Source organism: Urocitellus parryii, chromosome 4 (genome assembly GCF_045843805.1).
Source record: "Urocitellus parryii isolate mUroPar1 chromosome 4, mUroPar1.hap1, whole genome shotgun sequence".
Classification (NCBI taxonomy): Eukaryota; Metazoa; Chordata; class Mammalia; order Rodentia; family Sciuridae; genus Urocitellus; species Urocitellus parryii.
In genome coordinates, this window is record NC_135534.1 from 201,598,532 (window position 1) to 201,616,214 (window position 17,683).

Consider the following 17,683-nt stretch of genomic DNA (forward strand, 5'->3'; position numbering starts at 1 on the left):
CTGGGAATATAGCTCAGTGGTAAAAGCACCCCTGGGTTAAGGGGAAAAAAAATCAGATAAAGAGAAAATTTCATTATGCTTCATTTTGTTTTGTTTATAAATGGACTGCTTGCAATTTTATGCTAATTTGTTAAGATCATTTTTTAAGAGAGACTAGAGACTGTATCAGAATCTCCAGGGAGTTTGTGCAATTTGAAAGGAAGTTGTTTCCCATTGCTTTGCTCTGCTGTTGGTTCCAATATTTAAATTTTTATGACTTCTACAATTAAATAAATAGGGCTTAAGATTTTTATAAAGATACGTGGGAAGCAATTAAAACACAAAATTCACTGGCATTGTCACACTGAGCCCATTAGGTGATTGTCCTTCTACATTTCTTCTTCCTTGATTAACGCTTTAAAACGTAGAGGCCAGGCAGAGGGCACAAGAAGGAATCGTTAATCTCTTGTATAAAACTTCCATAATAAAAAGTAAAGACAGAATATGAAGTGTTTGTACAGACGCCCCATTCTCAAATGATGCTTACCCTAGTCTCTCTTTTAAACACAGATATTCTCTCTCAATAAACAAACAAAAGATTTCCCTTCCCATGATATAAATTTTCTTCATCCTACTTATCATTTGCTAACATAAATTTTATTTAGGTTTATTGCCTGACTTCTCTGTGAGAATGTGAACGTCATGAAGAAAAAGGATATTGTTTCGCCAGAGCCCAGAAGAAAATCTGGAATGTATAATAAATCTGGTTGCATAATATACAATTTTCATGAAGGCATGAATGAAACAATAGCTTAGAATTTTCTATGGCAGTTTTGCTCTCCTTAAAGATTCAAGATCCCTTCATACCATTTTAGATCTCTGCCTACCAGTAAGGAATTACATTACTATTAGCTTAAAGGGCCATGTCATTATCTAAATCCCTGTTGTGCTTCCTGAGGTGGACAGGTTTCTAATCATGACAGCTACTTTCTTCAAGACAGTCTCTCTCCAAACTGGTCTCTAAAATAGCTAACTGGAATCCAGGTTTTTTCTTGAACAGAGTTTCAATAAATATGATCTAGAAAAGAATGCTGTGTGTGCTAAAAAACAAAGCATTTTCCCTGGTAGTGAGGGTAGGGAAATCAATAATTTTGGAACCAAGAATCCAAATGGTAGAGTCACGGAGCTGCAAAGGACCTTGGGTCACTCCCTCCATTGTATGTGGGAGATTGGTAAAAGGAAGAGACATGAACACATTTGTCAAAGGGCATAATGCCAGTTACTGGGAAAGTTAGGATCAGAACTAAGATCTCCTGGTTCTCAGACCAGTATTCCTTATACTTAGCTGGTGAGGATAGGGCTCAGGACAATGAAAATTATTTTAAACACTAGAGAATCAGGAAAATGTGTGTTGGTAGAAATATAAGTGGTATAGAAGTTCAGGGGATTTGGAACAAGAGGCCAGTCAACTCATGACTACTGCTGTGGTTCGGTAAACACTTATGAAAGGAATTCTATGACATATACTAAGGTACTGAAACAAAAGGAAAGTGGTCTACCTGAAAATGAAAAACAACACACCAGCCAAAGAAATCACATTCTAAGATAACTTTTCCCAAGCATTCTGAAATACTGCTTGAAAGAACAAAAAGGTAAACAAAGCACCCTAAAGTCCCTAAACCGAAGAACAATCACATTAAGACTTCACATGGAAAAAATCAGCAAAGTGGAGCAGGTATGGGGAAACAGGCCCAAAATTATTGGCCAGAAATGAAAACCATGTTAAAAATATTACAGTAAAATTTCTCTATGGACATAGGAAAAAGGTATGAAAAGCAATCACTAATTTCCCCTGGGACAGCCAGAGGTAGACTGTGAAACCATACAGAGAATTAAGAAGAAGGTCTTTTGATTCACAAATTTCTTAATATAAATACTGCATAATCAAAGGAAGAGAAAAAACCTTCACAGCTAGTGCTGGTGAAATTATGAGGGGATGAAAGGAATGAAAACACAAAAATTTTACATTATACATTGAGTCCCATTTAAAATAAGAATAAAACATTTGCATGAATATAAAGTAACTAAATACAAGGAGTTTAAACAAATCTTATTTCCAAAATTTCAATGCAAAAATCAATTTATAATTTAATTTTCATAAACAACCAGTTACCCCTCACTAAAAATAATAGTATCTCTGACTTTGAAGTATCATACATTTGAACTATACAAAGAAATTAGAAACTGTCACTGAGTCACAACCACAGCCAGTCAGATTTTAAACATGAGCTCATGAACTAAGTATTTAAATACAATTCCAACTGGAGACTTGTATTATGAAATCAACAACCTGATTTTTTGACTGAAATGTTTAAAAGCTGTTTTCCCTTTCATTTCCAGCATTCAAAGACTACAAAGAAATCAAAATATGTAAAAAAAAAAAAATCTCTTAACAACACAGTACTCAGATATTCCCAAGTAATATTATCTCAAGTCTAAGACACAGCTTTCAGAGGAAAATCAATCCTACACCATTTCTGAAAATTTGACAGTATTTAAAAGAAGTCAATGAGTTCAAGAACTGTCTTAATCATGCTTCAGAAAATCATATATTTTTCTACCTATTAACTTGGAATGAAAAGATATATTATGGAAGGACTCTTATCTTGATTTTTAGTAGTCCATGCTGGCCAGTTTCATCATTATGAATAATTATATGTTTTTTAAATCTGGACATTTAAGGTCCAGGTACAGGAGTTGGATTTTTCTCATTATACAAAAATAAATGATTTACTCTTCTCAGAGTGAGAACAGTGACTATTTGAGTAAGTATCCATACATCAAAACCAAAACATAAAAATTACAAGATTAATTGATTTTCTAAAAGACTTGAAAGATTGCATTTTAAAACAGTTACCCTAAAAGTTTGAACATTTTATTTTTGTTTCCTTTTAAAATGGTGGTCCTAAATTAAAAAATAAAAACTAAGTAACACACTATGTGTCTGTCATCACATTAGAAAACTGCACCATTTAAAATCTGTGGAAAATGAAAAATTGTTTCAACAAGATGGTTTTAATAGTCATCTATGGTATTTTCAAAGAAGACATTTCGAACATCCAGAATGGATGCTAATTCCAAAATGTGCTTCTGGAGATGAGGATTCTCCACTGTTTCATCTCTTGGCAGTTGTGGATATGATTCTGGATAATTTCGTGTTTCCTGGTAGGCAAAGAGAAAAGTCAAGCTTTTTATTTATTAGAAGAAAATTATATGCAAAAGGTATACAGTATTAAGAAGTAGCCTGATATTTGTTTTTCTCTATGGTATGGTTATTTCTAGAAATATGTTTGCTGAACATATTGAATTACTAACATTTGACCATTTAGAACTCTAAACATTATAACTTCACATGATTTAACAATATATTTACTTAGTTTTTTCACAAACGTTTGCTGAAGAATGGGTTGCTAGGCACGATGTTCTGTGTCATATGGAAACTGTCTTTCCTTCTTGCTGAGGGGAAAATCCTAGCACATATAGAATTTCAACAAGTTTTTGTTCAATGGATGAATAGATAGATGACAGGAAACCAAAATGGGAAAGTCAAGAGAAACACCTATTAAGTAACCTTAATGGGCCTTGGTAACTAATTATAGGAGAGGGAGATGTCAAAAATAAGATTTTAGAAATGGATGACTTGACAGAAGGGCTGGGAGCTACTGAGAGAAAAAGGGAGATACAGGAGGATATAATTTGGGGTCAGTATAAAGCTTCAGGTTTTAAGTGTATTTTGTTTGAGATAATAGGGCAAAATAGATTAGAACTGCCCCATAACCAGAACTTGAAAATTTAGGGCTGTATCTTAGAAGATAGATTTAATCAGTATATGTAAACACTGATGTACTCCTCATAAAAATAAATATTGATGCAATGAAAATTGGATGAGATTTATAAGATACTAGAAAAGGGAGTGAAAATTGCTTTTCCAGATGATGGGCAGAATCACACCTTTGGGATAGATTCCTCTGTATTTCTCCTTTGCTAGCAAAGCAATAAACTTTTTCCTTTTTCTCAAAAAAAAAAAAAAAAAAAAGCAAGAAAGAAAAGGAAAGGAAAGGGAGTGAAGAAAGGAGATAAGCAGATATATATAAAGGTGAAGAAAAGTTGGGGGGAAGAAAAGCAGGCAGAAAAGAAATAAAACTGAAAAAGCTTGACATGGAAGCAAAAAGGCCATTTCAAGAATCAGGTAATTCTTTTTTTTTTTTTTTTTTAAGAATCAGGTAATTCTTGCTTGGAAGTTTTCTTCACTTGGTAATTCTACAGACTATTCTGCCACATATTTACAATTTCCTAAAGAAATAAGTGACTACTTTTCCAAGCATCTCACATGACAATTCACATATTAAATGTCACTTCTCTCTCTCTCTCTCTTTATAGGATTTACTCATAACATGACAAAGCCAACATTACTTTACTACACAAATAATATGAAGAATAGAAAATTGTAATGCTTCAAAACTTTAAAAAGAAAACAAAAAAGTCAAAAACTGCTACAGGACAATAAGTTGAACAATTCTCTCAGCTCACAGCAAGATGATGTCTGAGTTACTAAACATCTTTCAGAGTACAAAATATTTGCTAATGTATAACGAGACCCCAAAAGAATGATGCCTCTAGAAGATAGTGGGGGGGAAGGGAGGAGGGATGGGAATGGGAAAGACAGTAGAATGAATTGGACCAAACCTTCCTATGTTTATATATAAATACACATCTAGTATAACTCCACATCATGTACAACCCCTAAAATGGGAAGTTATACTCCATGTATGTATGATATGTAAAAATACATTTTATTGTCATGTATAACTAAAAAGAACAAATTAAAAATTTTTTAAAAATAGTTAAAAAAAAAAGGGAAAAAAAGAATGATGCCTGTTAGGTCTAAGAAGTCTACTCCAAATCCACCTGTAAAAACTTAATAGTAGCTGCAAAAGATGAAAGAAATTCACAACTAAAATAATTCCTGCCAGAATAAAGTCTAAATAGTCTATTTATCTATTTATTTATTTGGGTACTGGGCATTGAACCCAGGGGCACCTAACCACTGAACCACATGCCTAGCCCTTTATTTAATATTTTGAGACAGGGTCTCACTATGGTACTTGGGGCCTTCCTAAGCAACTCACTAAGTTGCTGAGGCTGGCCTTGAACTTGTGATCCTCCTCCCTCATCCTCCTGAGTCATAGAGATTACAGGTGTGTACCACCACACCTAGTTTCTCCAATAATTTTTAAAGGAAGACAACAAAATCCAGAATTCAATATTACAAAATTCACAATATTCATCCAGCTGTGATGATGCTCGCCTGAAATCCTAGAGATGGGGAGGATGAGGTGGGAGCATGGCACATTCAAGGTCAGCCTCAGAAATGTAGCAAGATCCTATCTCAAAAATAAAATATAAAAAGGGTTAGGGATGTGGCTCAGCGATATAGCACCCCTGGGTTAAATCCTCAGTACAAAAAATTTATGTAAAAATAAAAAAATAAAAAGAACTGGGGATGTAGCTCAGGAGTAAAGTGTCCCTGGGTCAATTCCTAGTCACACAAAATGCATGAATAAATTCACATTGTCTATTTTCTGTGCTATATTACAATATTTGTAGATGTATAAAGAACCAGGTATACAAGACCTACAACCAGTGGGGAAAACAATATAAGCAGACCCTGCTTAACCACTGAGCCACATCCCCAGTCCTCTTTTTTTTTTTGAAACAGGTCTTACTAAGTTGTCAGGACCTAACTCAACAGCTGAGGCTGGCTTTGAATTTGCCATCCTGCCACCTCAGCCTCCCAAGTCACTTCGAACACAAGTGTGCACCACACACCCAGCTATAATGAGAGCTTAAAAATGAGCCTAAAAACTTAGAGAAATAAAAATTTCTAACTCTATAATGACGGAACATGTGACTAGCAGATAAGGATTTTACACATTCAAAAAAATGAAATCAAATAAGAGAAATGGAAGATATTAAAAAGTGTCAATCACAACTTCTAGAGATGAAAAGACCTAATGTCTGAAATGAAAAACTAACTGGACAGAGTTAATAGATTCAACACTGCAAAAGAAAGATCAGAGATCTTAAAGACATAGCAAAGAAATGATGCACAGTGAACACAGGGAAAAAGGGGTGGGATAAGAAGAAATGGAAAGAAAAGCAAAGGAAGGGAAGGGACACATCAGTGGCCTATGGAACAATGTTAAGTTATATGACATATGTGTAATTGACATCCCAGAAAGAGAAGTGGATGGAAGAAAAAGTATGTGAAGAGGTAGTGGCCAAAAAAATATCCAAAAACTCTTTCAGTTATAAACCAGACATTCAAGATGCTTGATGAATCCCATGCAGAAAAGCAATGACAACAACCAAGAAAACCACTCAAGTGCATCCTAATCAAATGACAAGAAAACAATATGGAGAGGAAATCTTAAAATCAGCCAGAGGAAAACGAAAAGACACATTACACATTGCAATAGTTACTACACAAGTAGACTTAAATCAGAAAGAGTATAAGGAACTTGAACCACATTATAAACCAATGGGATCTAACAGATACTTACGGAACACTTCATCCAAAAGCACTAGCACATACCATCATTTCAAGCATCCTCAGAATATTTAAAATGATAGAATACACACTGAATTAAATAAGTTTTAATAAATTTAGAATTCAAATGGCAGAATATATGCTCTGACCATATAGGAATTAAATCAGATATAAAAAAGAAGAAAGTATCCAGAACATGAACAAACACTGGATATAAAACAACATATTTCTCAATAATTGAGAGTTAAAAAAAAAAGTCGGAATGAGACTATTTCAGGTAAATAAGTAAGAAGAGAATTCATTAACACCATATTTATACTATAAGAAACATGAAGGAAATTTGATATTTAAGAAAAATGCTACCAGATGAAAAATTAATGTATACACAGAAATACAGAGTGTCAGAAATGGCACATATTTGAAAATTTTCTTCCTTGCCAGGTGCGGTGGATGATACCTGTAATCCCAAAAGCTTAGAAGGCTGAGACAGGAGTATCACAAGTTCAAAACCTGCTTCAGTAACTTAGTGAGACCCTAACCAACTTAGTGAGACCCTGCCTCTAAAATAAAATGCAAAAAAGGGTTGGGGAAGTGGCTCAGTGGTTAAATGCCCCTGGGTTCAATCCTCGGTACCAAACCAAATCAAACAAAAAGTCTTCTTCCTCATTAAGGTTTTTTAAAAAGACAATTGTTAAATGTTATGATAGTCACAGTATTTCACAGTATATATTATATGTAAAAGGCAGATGGTCAGTAGCAGTACAGATGATGAGAGGAAGCACATGGGAATACACTGTTGTAGCATAACTACACTGTATGTGAAACATAATCTTTTCAACAAATGGTACTAGAACATTTGCAATATCCAAATAAAAAATTAAACTTTAAGCTGGGATTGGTGGCATATGGGTATAATCCGAGCAAATAAGAACACTGAGATAGAAGGATTTTAAGTTCAAGGTCAGTCCTGAAAATTTGGCAAGATGCTGTCTCAAAATTTAAAAAAAAAAAAAAAAAAAGATAAAAAAGACTGGAGATGTAAGCCAGTGGTAGAGTGCCTTTGGATCCAATCTCCAGCACTACAAAAACAAAGAAACAAATAAATAGATTTTAACTTTTACCTCACATTGGAAGCAAAACTTAATTCAAAATAGATTGTAGACCTAAATGTAAAAGCTAAAACTATGAGAATCCTAGGAAAAAATATAAGAGAAAATCTTTGTAACCTCAAGACAGGCAAAGAATGCTTGGCTAATACACAAACTACAAATGAAAAAAAAAATCATTTAGTTTTTTGTTTTTTCAGATTCTTCAAGTCACAGAATGAGACAAAATAAACTCATGAAAAGATGTTAAATGTCAACATTGACTAGAGAAATGCAAACTGAAAACTACACTGAGCTATCCCTACATACCCACCAGTTAAAAGTCTGAAACACCAAACGTTGTTGAGGATACAGAGCAACTTCCATATACTGTCGGCCAGAGTATAAAATGGTACAAACACTTCAAGAAAAGGTCTGGTAGTTTCTTAAAAAAATTAAACACATGCCAGCTCCATGACCAAAGAAACATGGTCAAAACACATGTCTGTATAAAAACATACACAAGCCTTTTTATTTATAAGGAAAAGCAGTTTTATTTATAATAGCCAATAATTTAAAACTGCCCATCAATAGATGACTGTTTAAATATGAGTGGGTTGTGGACTGACCAGAAAGGGGTACGCAGGGGACTTTCTAGAACGATGCTATGCTGTATAACTTGACAGAGGTCTGGGTCACACAGGGTATGTCCTCCTCAAACTCACCCGATCACATACTTAGTTGTATGCATTTTCCTATATATAAACTTTCAATAAAGACTGTGAACATGTAAATACATGATGGAATGTTGATAGGAAAGTCTAGGGATGGCCACGATTTACTTCAAAATGCATAAAAAAAGATGTACTGGTGAACAGAAAGAGGGAAAAGTAAATGGAATGCAAACATATCAAAATAACTACAGATCCTATGGGGTACATATATGACTGTTTACTGTACAATTCTTTTGCATTTTGAAATTGTCATAATAAAATTTTAAAAAGTATTTTGAAACTGAAAGTTGCAAAAGACTTTTTAAAATGTTCAGGAATATTTGGAAAAAGAAACCAAATGAGGCTGAGGCAGGAGGATCACTAATTCAAAGCCAGCCTTAGCAATTTGGCAAGGCCCTAAGCAACTTGTGAGACCCTGTCCCAAAGTAAAAAATAAAAAGAGCTTGGGATGTTGCTCAGTGGTAAAGCACCTTTGGGTTCAATCCTCATTACAACAAAATAAAAGTAAATAAATAAAAAAAGGAGGGGAAAAAAAAGAAAACAAGGAACTAAATGTTACTTCTGGAAGTGAAAATATAATAGTCAATGTTTAATTTATTTTTTTTAGTACTGGGGATCTAACCCAAGACCGTTTTACCACTGAGCTATATCCCTAGTCCTTTTTGTTTTTCATTTTGAGACAGGATCTCACCAAGTTGCTGAGGGTCTCACTAAGTTGCTGAAGCTGGCCTCCAACTTGCAATCCTTCTGTCTCAGTCTCCTGAGTCACTGAGATTACAGGTGTGTGCCAGCATGCCTGGCTGGCTAACATTTTAAAAACCTCAAGGAATAATGTGTAGGTATAGGAATACACAAAAAGAAACAGTGTGAAATGAACTATCAAGACAAGCAAAAGACTTGAGTACATTTCTTACAAACAGGAACACAGAATAACATATAGGAGAAGTAGTTCAACCTTGACAGTAATCCTAGAGAAGAAACTTAAATCACAATAACTTATGACTCTGTACATACCAGATTCACATAAAATGTAAAGTATGAGTTCAACAAGTACTGGCAAGGAAGACTCAGAGTAATAGCAGCTCTTACACACTGCTTGTATGAGTGTGAACACGAACTGACTTTGGAAAATGGTTTGATAAACCTAAATGTGCATACATCCTCTGACTTTGCAAGGCTGCCATTAGGTATACTCTCCAGAGAAAATCTTACATATGAAACTGACATAAGAATTCCATAATGGCATTGTTTACATAATAATAATATCTGGCAATAATCCACATATCCATTATCAATAGAATGGATAAATAATTTATGACATATAGTCAAATAATGCCTCATATTATATAGCCAAAACAAGTGAAAGAAAGCTGGAGTTATCAATATGGTTCAATCTCAAGAATATAACTGAAGGAGTAGGCTGGGGTCATGGCTCAGCGGTGGAGCGCTGGCCTAGCATGTGTGGGGCCCTGGGTTTGATCCTTAGCACCATATAAAAATGAGTAAGTAAAATAAAGGTATTGTGTCCAACTACAACTAAAAAATAAATATTAAAAAGAAAAAGAATATAACTGAAGGAAAAAAACCAATATGTATCCATCAATATCTTGTGCAGAAATACAAACATAAGTTGGGCACTATGGTGCAGACCTCTAAATCCTAGGTACTTGGGAGGCTAAGGTAGGAAGACCACAAATTCAAGCCAGCCTAAGCAACTCAGCCAGACCCTATATCATAATATAAAATAAAAACAGGGCTGAGGATGTAGCTTAACAATATGGTGTTTCAGTCCTTAGTATTGCAAAAAAACAAAACAAAAAAATCCCACAAATACATGTGACAAAATTAGAAAGTGAAGCAAATTTAACCATAAAATTCAGGATGTTAGGGGCTGGGGATGTGGCTCAAGCGGTAGCGCGCTTGCCTGGCATGCGTGCGGCCCGGGTTCGATCCTCAGCACCACAAACAAACAAAGATGTTGTGTCCGCCAAGAACTAAAAATAAATAGATATTAAAAAAAAAAAAGAGTCTCCTCTACAAACTTCAAAAATATTAAAAAAAAAAAAATTCAGGATGTTAGTTCCATTTGCAAAGGAGATAGGAGGATCAGAGGACCTAGAGAGGATTTCTAAGGTAATGAAGATGGTCTTAATTAGGAAGGTAGGTATTCAAACGTGTCTTGATATCATTAATCTTTATACTTTACATATTCATTTCTAAACATTATTTTTTATCTATTTAAACTTTATTTAATATAAGCAAAATATAATACATGATTCTTAAATAACTAAAATGGTAAAATTGGTGAAAATGGTAAGTTAATATTCTTTGCCTACCCGAAAAATCTTGTGCATCCTCATGGTGGCTGAACAAAAGATAAATCTTGTGAGAAGTAAACGAAGAAATTCATCTCCAAAAAACTGCAGAAATGCCTGATCTGCAAAGAGGACAAAGGTGACAGTAGAAGGAGGCTTATACAACAACTACATTTCAAAGGGGAAGAAACTTCAGGAAAGCCTTCTTGACTTTCCTGCCCAGGACAAATACCTTAAAAAGTTAAAAAACAATTTAAAATAAGTAAGCATTTTAACCCATTATAGAACATTCTGTTAAGTGTGCAGTTAGATTAGTAGGGTACCTATTGAACGTGAATGGGTCAGTAGCTGGGCAATATCACGGTTGATTTTTCGAAGATATTCTTGACACTTTTCCCACAGGCCTCTACGCATGCTTGACAATCCAGAGACAAATAGGAAGGCCATGAGAGGATTGTTCAAAAAGAGAGTGAAGAGGCTACCTCGTTGAGATTGATCTGCAATAACAAACATGTTACATATATAGACAACAGTTTTGCAAAAGATTAAGACATAAATATGAGGAACATTTTAGTATACTGATATTGTATAAAATTAAGGCTAAATCATTAAAACGTAATTCAAATTGGCAAATTCTGCATAAATTTACAAAAAACACACACCAAGCATGTTGTCTTCTGCTGAACAAATTAAAATAAGAGTCTAGTAAACAAATAAACATATTCCTTACTACTTTTTAACTCCAACTAACAAATTTAATCCAAATGCGGCCAAGATAATCTTTTATTGGGGGAGGGTGGAGGATTGAACCCAGAGGCACTTAACAAGCGAGCCACATCCTCAGCCCTTTTTTAAATTTTATTTTGAGAGTCTTATTTAGTTTAGGGCCTTGCTGCATTGCTGAGGCTGACCTTAAACTTTTGGTCCTCCTGCTTCAGCCACCCATATTGCTGGGATTACAGGTGTGCACCACCAAGCCTGGATAGATTATCTTGATGGGCTATCCAAGATAGAATTCTCAGGTAAGTACTAGAATTACCAATCATTTTCATTCTTCTTTGTTAGTTGCACTTTCTCTGATTAACCCTTAAATGTCAACAGTCTCCTACTTTGGCCTTACTGCTGATAGCACCAACTTCTGTTATTTTAGTAGCCATTTATATGCCTATTGATTCATATTCTCTTCATGTGGCCCAGACAGAATTCCTTAGAGCCAACACCATGCTGTCCTGTGGTAGCTAGTGGACACTTAAAATATGACTGCTCCAGGGGCTGGGGTTGTGGCTCAGCGGTAGAGCACTCGTCTAGCACGTGCGAGGCCCTGGGTTCGATCCTCAACACCACATAAAAATAAATAAACAAAATTAAGGTATTGTGTCCAACTACTTCTAAAAAATAAATGTATAAAAAAAAATGAGACTGCTCCAAGTTCAGACCCACTGAGACACCCCAGATTTCAAAGTCAAGTGAAAGTACAAAGAGACATATTGTTAACACCCATTTCACCTGTTTCTTTTTATTTTTAAAAATGTAGGCACCAGACATTTACAATGAAATATGTGACTTGCTCTACATTTTGATAGGATGTTGTTACTCTAGTATCCTACATTCAAAGTAACTGTCAACGACATCTCAAACTCAACATGTCAGCAATTTTAAGCAAGTCCCTCGCCCTTTAGTTCTCCACAAATAGGCTTCTCCTCAATTCTCATTACTCCTCCAGCACTGAGCCAGAGACCTAAAGTCTACCCCTCCTCCCTGTTCTTCCGTCCTCCCACAACAAGTTCATCACAGTTTTGTTGGTTTGATGGACTTAGAGTCTTTGACGCCAGCAACCTAGGCAGTTGCCCACACTCTGGCCCCCACCATCTCCCTATTCCCTTCAGTGCCCCTCTCCAACTCATCCTCTGTGGGCTGGCTGACTGCTCTTGCATGCTATTCCTCTGTTTAAAATTTCTTTTACACCCACAGTCCTCCACTCAAATTACTAAACAAGTTTTAGGAGATTTTTCATCATTCAGTTGCAATATCCCAAACTGTACCCTTTAGCTAGAAGAGCCCTCCTATCCCAGGACCACCACACACTCTTGTTCTGTCATTTCTCATCCCCATGTAAAGTCTGCATGCCCTTGACATCAAGTTGTTTTTTTTTGGACATCACTTTAGACACTATCTAATCCCCCTGCCTCACCCTCACAGGCTGGTCAGGAGCTCCCTGCAGGTGCTCTTGTGACACCTCTTACGAAAGACACAAAGCACTTAGGCACTTGCCTGTTAGGTTCTCTATCTTCTAGACTGTGGCTCTGTGAGAAATGTGACCATGTGTACAAGGCCAGAGACCACTCCCAGAGCCTAACACAATGCCTGATAAATACAGGCTGAATAACTGTGTTGAATGAATAAGCTAAGCCTTGGCTAATAAGGGCTGTAGGCTTACCTATCTGCGACTTAGTGCCTAGGCGAAGGACAAGCACCCTTTGTAGAATGAGTAGCAATAATGTCACTGGATAAATCCTAAATGTTTGTCACAGCAGAATTTTGAATTTGTCTATGTAATTGAATAATTTATTTAATGTATCTGAGATCTAAGCCTTATAGACAAGGACAAGGTCCTAAAGAAAAAGTATTAAGGACATTTATTACACTAAGCACACTAATGATAATAATAGTACATGCTGAATATCTAGCATTATCCCATGAGATAAGTACTATTATTATTTCCATTTGAAAGATGAAGATGCTGAGGTACAGAATGGCTGAGTAACTTTAAAGGTCACATAGCAATTAAGCGGCTAGGCGGGGATTCAAATTCAGTCTATGTTCAGAATCTGCATTTTTTTTCCTCCTCTACATAATAAATTGTTTCAGATAAACAGTGTTGGTATTAACCCCTTTGACCATATAACTCTTTTTTGTTTTATTTTTATATTTTTGCAGCACTGGGGACTGAACCCAGAGCCTCAGACAAGCATTCTACCACTGAGCTATATCCCCAATCCTGAACATGTATTTTACTTATTCATTTGATTTTTGGTACTAGAGACTAAAACCAGGGCCTCTTGCAAGCTATACTAGACAAGCACTCTATTGCTGAGCTACACCACCCTCATACACACCCTTTTTCCCCCTCAATTTATTTTGAGACATGGATCTTGCTAAGTTGTTGAGGCTGGCCTTGAACTTGCAATCCTCCTGTCTCAGACTCCTGAGTCACTGGGATTATAGGTGTGCGTCACCATGCCAGCCCTGACCATGTAATTTTAACTAAAGCTACATCATCATAGGACAGAATGACAACAAAAAGCACTCAAGGAGTTGAATGGGTTACACTCCTCCAGAAATAATAAGAAACAGGATGACAAAATCCTCAAAGCAGGAGAATTTTACCGTTGTTTGAAGGTAAGTTCTATCCCTTAGTAATTTGGCTTTTGGATACATGAGCTTAGTATTTCTATATGTTTTTCCCTGTTAAACAGCAGAACTTACCTTAAAACAACGGTGAAAGTCTCCAGCTTCTCTCAGGCATTCAAATGCTGACCATCACTTCCTGTGTCAAACTATGTCAGCAGACAGGACTTCTGGCTGGGAAGTAGCAGTAAAATGCCATCTCCCACAGAGAGACATCAGCACTATTCACAGTTAGGGAGATAGTGAAACAGTGACAAGTACTGCTAAAACAGCGTTAAGGTTTGCTTAGTATTTTATCTTCTCAATGACTGCGAGTTAGAATTAGGTTTTATGTGTTACCTATTAAGTACAAATCAGAAAGGGCAAAAAGTCCGTCAATTCTCAGCCACTGGAGAAACGCCCAGCTGCTAACTCGTCTCTCTGGCAGACTTAGAAGAGGTTCTTTTACTTTAAAAAGTACTCCAAGGTAAAAATGGAGGAAAAAAAATAAACCCTTTAAGTTATGCCAGATAGGTTATCCTAACTCTGAGGCATAGGCTGAGAAGTTTCCTAGACCAGCAATCCTGTGGTCTTAAAAGATGCCTAAAATATGTAATCAAAGGTATGTACGGATAATGAGAAGCAAATCAAAACACACACCTGTAAAACAAAATTATAGTTTATAAATCCTGAGGTCCCCAACAGCAAGGGGCCAACCATCTCTTTCTCAGGGAGGAATTATCTCAAGGCCTAACACTTTAGGAATGTCTGGTTGTTGGCAAGGTTTCTGATTATATGACAGATTGACACCTGCCACACGGACACCATAAATCCACTCATAATCATTGTGAGAGGGAAAAACAAAGATCAGTATTATTAAAAATGCAGATACTTTTCATTTGTGACTTACAGGTGTAACAAGCACTGAGAGAACATACCTTGTAAAGCTTTTGGGTATGCCGTAGGAGAAAGCAAGCAGACTAGTGGCTGTCCAAACAAGTTTGTGAAATTCTGTAATATATAAGAATTTAAATCTTTCATTAAAAATTTGACCAACAGCGGTTACTTAGTCATGTCCCAAAGCCCTCTGGTATGAATTAGGCCCTTTAACTCATGATTAGTTGCAGAAACATCAGGACCACTGCAAATATGCCCTCATATCAAAAGACCATGCATGGACTTGCTAAAAGGTTCTCCAAGTTTACTAGACGAACTACTGACTTTTAAATAAAGACATACATGATGATAGCACTACGGGGAGAGGTGATCCACCTATTTACTAAGAAATCACCCACCCCACTGGGCAACACACATCAGATATACAAGGATGAATTTCCAAGATCTAGAATCTGGCTTTCTGCATTGAAGGCTCCAAACTCCGAATTACTGGCATGTGAGAATTACTGTCCATCTCTTACTGAAGATCATAGTCATTGCCCACACCAGATACTCTATTATAGCAGAATGTCGATGTATCGACTTACAGTGAAAATTAAGCTGAAATACTAGAATATGCTTTGCATAATTAAGGATATCTTTTCCTTAAATGCCAATCTACATAGGAAGTAAAATCATACCCTGATTGAAAGCAATAAGACAGACAAAATTTCTAGGAGTGAACTGAGTAAAAAATGGAAAAAACCAAAAATAACAAATAAGTCCACAAATTTTAAAATGTTCCTATGTGATAAGGAACACTTGAACAAATGGAAAGACAAATTTTTAGAGACAAAACCATTCTAAAATGCATTACACTAATTTATTAAAATTTAAACCCACCTCAACAAAAATAGCCAAAACTTTTTTTCCTGCAAATGAAAAGATAATTCTAAAGTTCATATGCAAAAACTAGATTAGCCAGAAAACTCTGAAAAAGAAGAGCAGAGGGGGAGCTAGGCTCAAAGTCTAAAGCACACCTTAAAGCCACATAACGAAAAATGTGTGTCACTGGCCCAAGAGCAGGCAAAAATGGAACAGAACCAAAGTCCAAAATTAGACCTGAAACACTTAGGACTTCTGTGTCTCCACTAGCAATGACAACTCAAAATGGTTGAAAAAAAGTGGATAGCTATCTAGAAAAAAAATTGACTCAATACTTCATGCCACACACTGGGATAAATTCCAAATACTTCCAAGATTTAAATGCAAAAAATTAAACAATAAAAGTAGTGAAAGAAAATATGAATTATTTTGGGCTGGAGATGTGGCTCAGCGGTAGCGCGCTCGCCTGGCATGCGTGCGGCCCGGGTTCGATCCTCAGCACCACATACCAACAAAAGATGTTGTGTCCGCCGAGAACTAAAAAATAAATATTAAAAAAAATTCTCTCTCTCTCTCTCTCTCTCCTCTCTCACTCTCTCTTTAAAAAAAAAAAGAAAAAAAAGAAAATATGAATTATTTTGATGACCTAGAAGACCTTGATATTATGACTAAGATTAATAAACCAAGTTACATAAAAATTGTGCATAGGGAAATGATGTGAGTTTCAGATCTTCTCCCCAGTTTATCTCCCAGATAAACTGGGGAAAATTTAACTGGGGAGAAGATCTGAAACTCACATCATGAAAGACTAATCTCCTTCATATATAGAGACCTTCTCCAAATCCAAATGAAAAAAGTTCACTGACTCAATACAAAAATAAGTATAAGAATAGAATTCATAGAAAAAGGAATAGACTTTGCTGATAATAAGAATAAAATCAAAGCTATGCTAAAATATCATTTTTGAACTACCAGTTTAGCAAAATTTCCAAAGTTTGAGAATATATACTCCTGGCAAGAACATGGGGGAAAACACTCCTATTTAGATGGGTACAAACTCTACAAGATAATTTAGTAGTATCTATTAAAATCAAATGTATAGGGGTGGGGCTGTAGCTTAGTGGCAGAGTACTTGCTTAGCACGTGTGAGGCACTGGGTTTGATCCTTAGCACTGCATTAAAAAATAAACAAAATAAAGACATTGTGTCCATCTACATCTATAAAAATTTTTTAATATTTATTTTTTAGTTTTTAGGTGGACACAGAATCTTTATTTTATATTTATGTGTTGCTGAGGATCGAACCCAGTGCCTATAGAACAACCCCAACACCTATAGAAATTTTTTTGTAAAAAATAAAATGTATAGGCCAGGTATATGGTGGCACACACCAGTAATCCCAGTTGCTCCGGAGGCTGAGACAGGAGTATTGCAAGGTGTAGGCCAGTCTCAGCAACTTAGCGAGATCCTCAGCAACTTGAGATCCTATCTCAAAATAAAAATACCAAAAGCATTGGGAATGTAGCTCAGTGGTAAAGTGCCCCTGATTTAGACTCCAGAACCAAATAAATAAATAAAATGATGACTATAATATTTTCACTTCCATAATTAACATTTGGTTCCTTTTTTAAATTTTTTTTTTTTTGTATTGGGGATTGAACCCAGGGGTGCCTTATGACTGAGCCATATCCCCAGCCCTTTTTGTTTTTTATTTTGACACAGGGTCTCACCAAGTTGCTTAGGGCCTCACCGTGTTGCTTAGGGTGGCTTTGAATTTGTGATCCTCTTAGCTCAGCCTCCTGAGTCAATGGG

General features: G+C 35.8%; 1 protein-coding gene across 2 annotated transcripts in view; it reads right to left on the reverse strand.

The window, feature by feature from the left end:
• Positions 1–3,054: 3,054 nt before the first annotated feature.
• The window catches only part of Scai (suppressor of cancer cell invasion), a 149,530-nt gene continuing 134,901 nt past the window's right edge, over positions 3,055–17,683 (reverse strand). For both annotated transcript variants that reach the window (XM_026386519.2, XM_077797994.1), the window contains 4 exons: positions 15,049–15,121; positions 11,047–11,220; positions 10,745–10,845; positions 3,055–3,201 (listed from right to left, as the gene is read on the reverse strand). In XM_026386519.2, coding sequence (XP_026242304.1) covers positions 3,055–3,201; positions 10,745–10,845; positions 11,047–11,220; positions 15,049–15,121 — 495 coding nt within the window. The remainder of the gene's footprint in view (positions 3,202–10,744; positions 10,846–11,046; positions 11,221–15,048; positions 15,122–17,683) is intronic.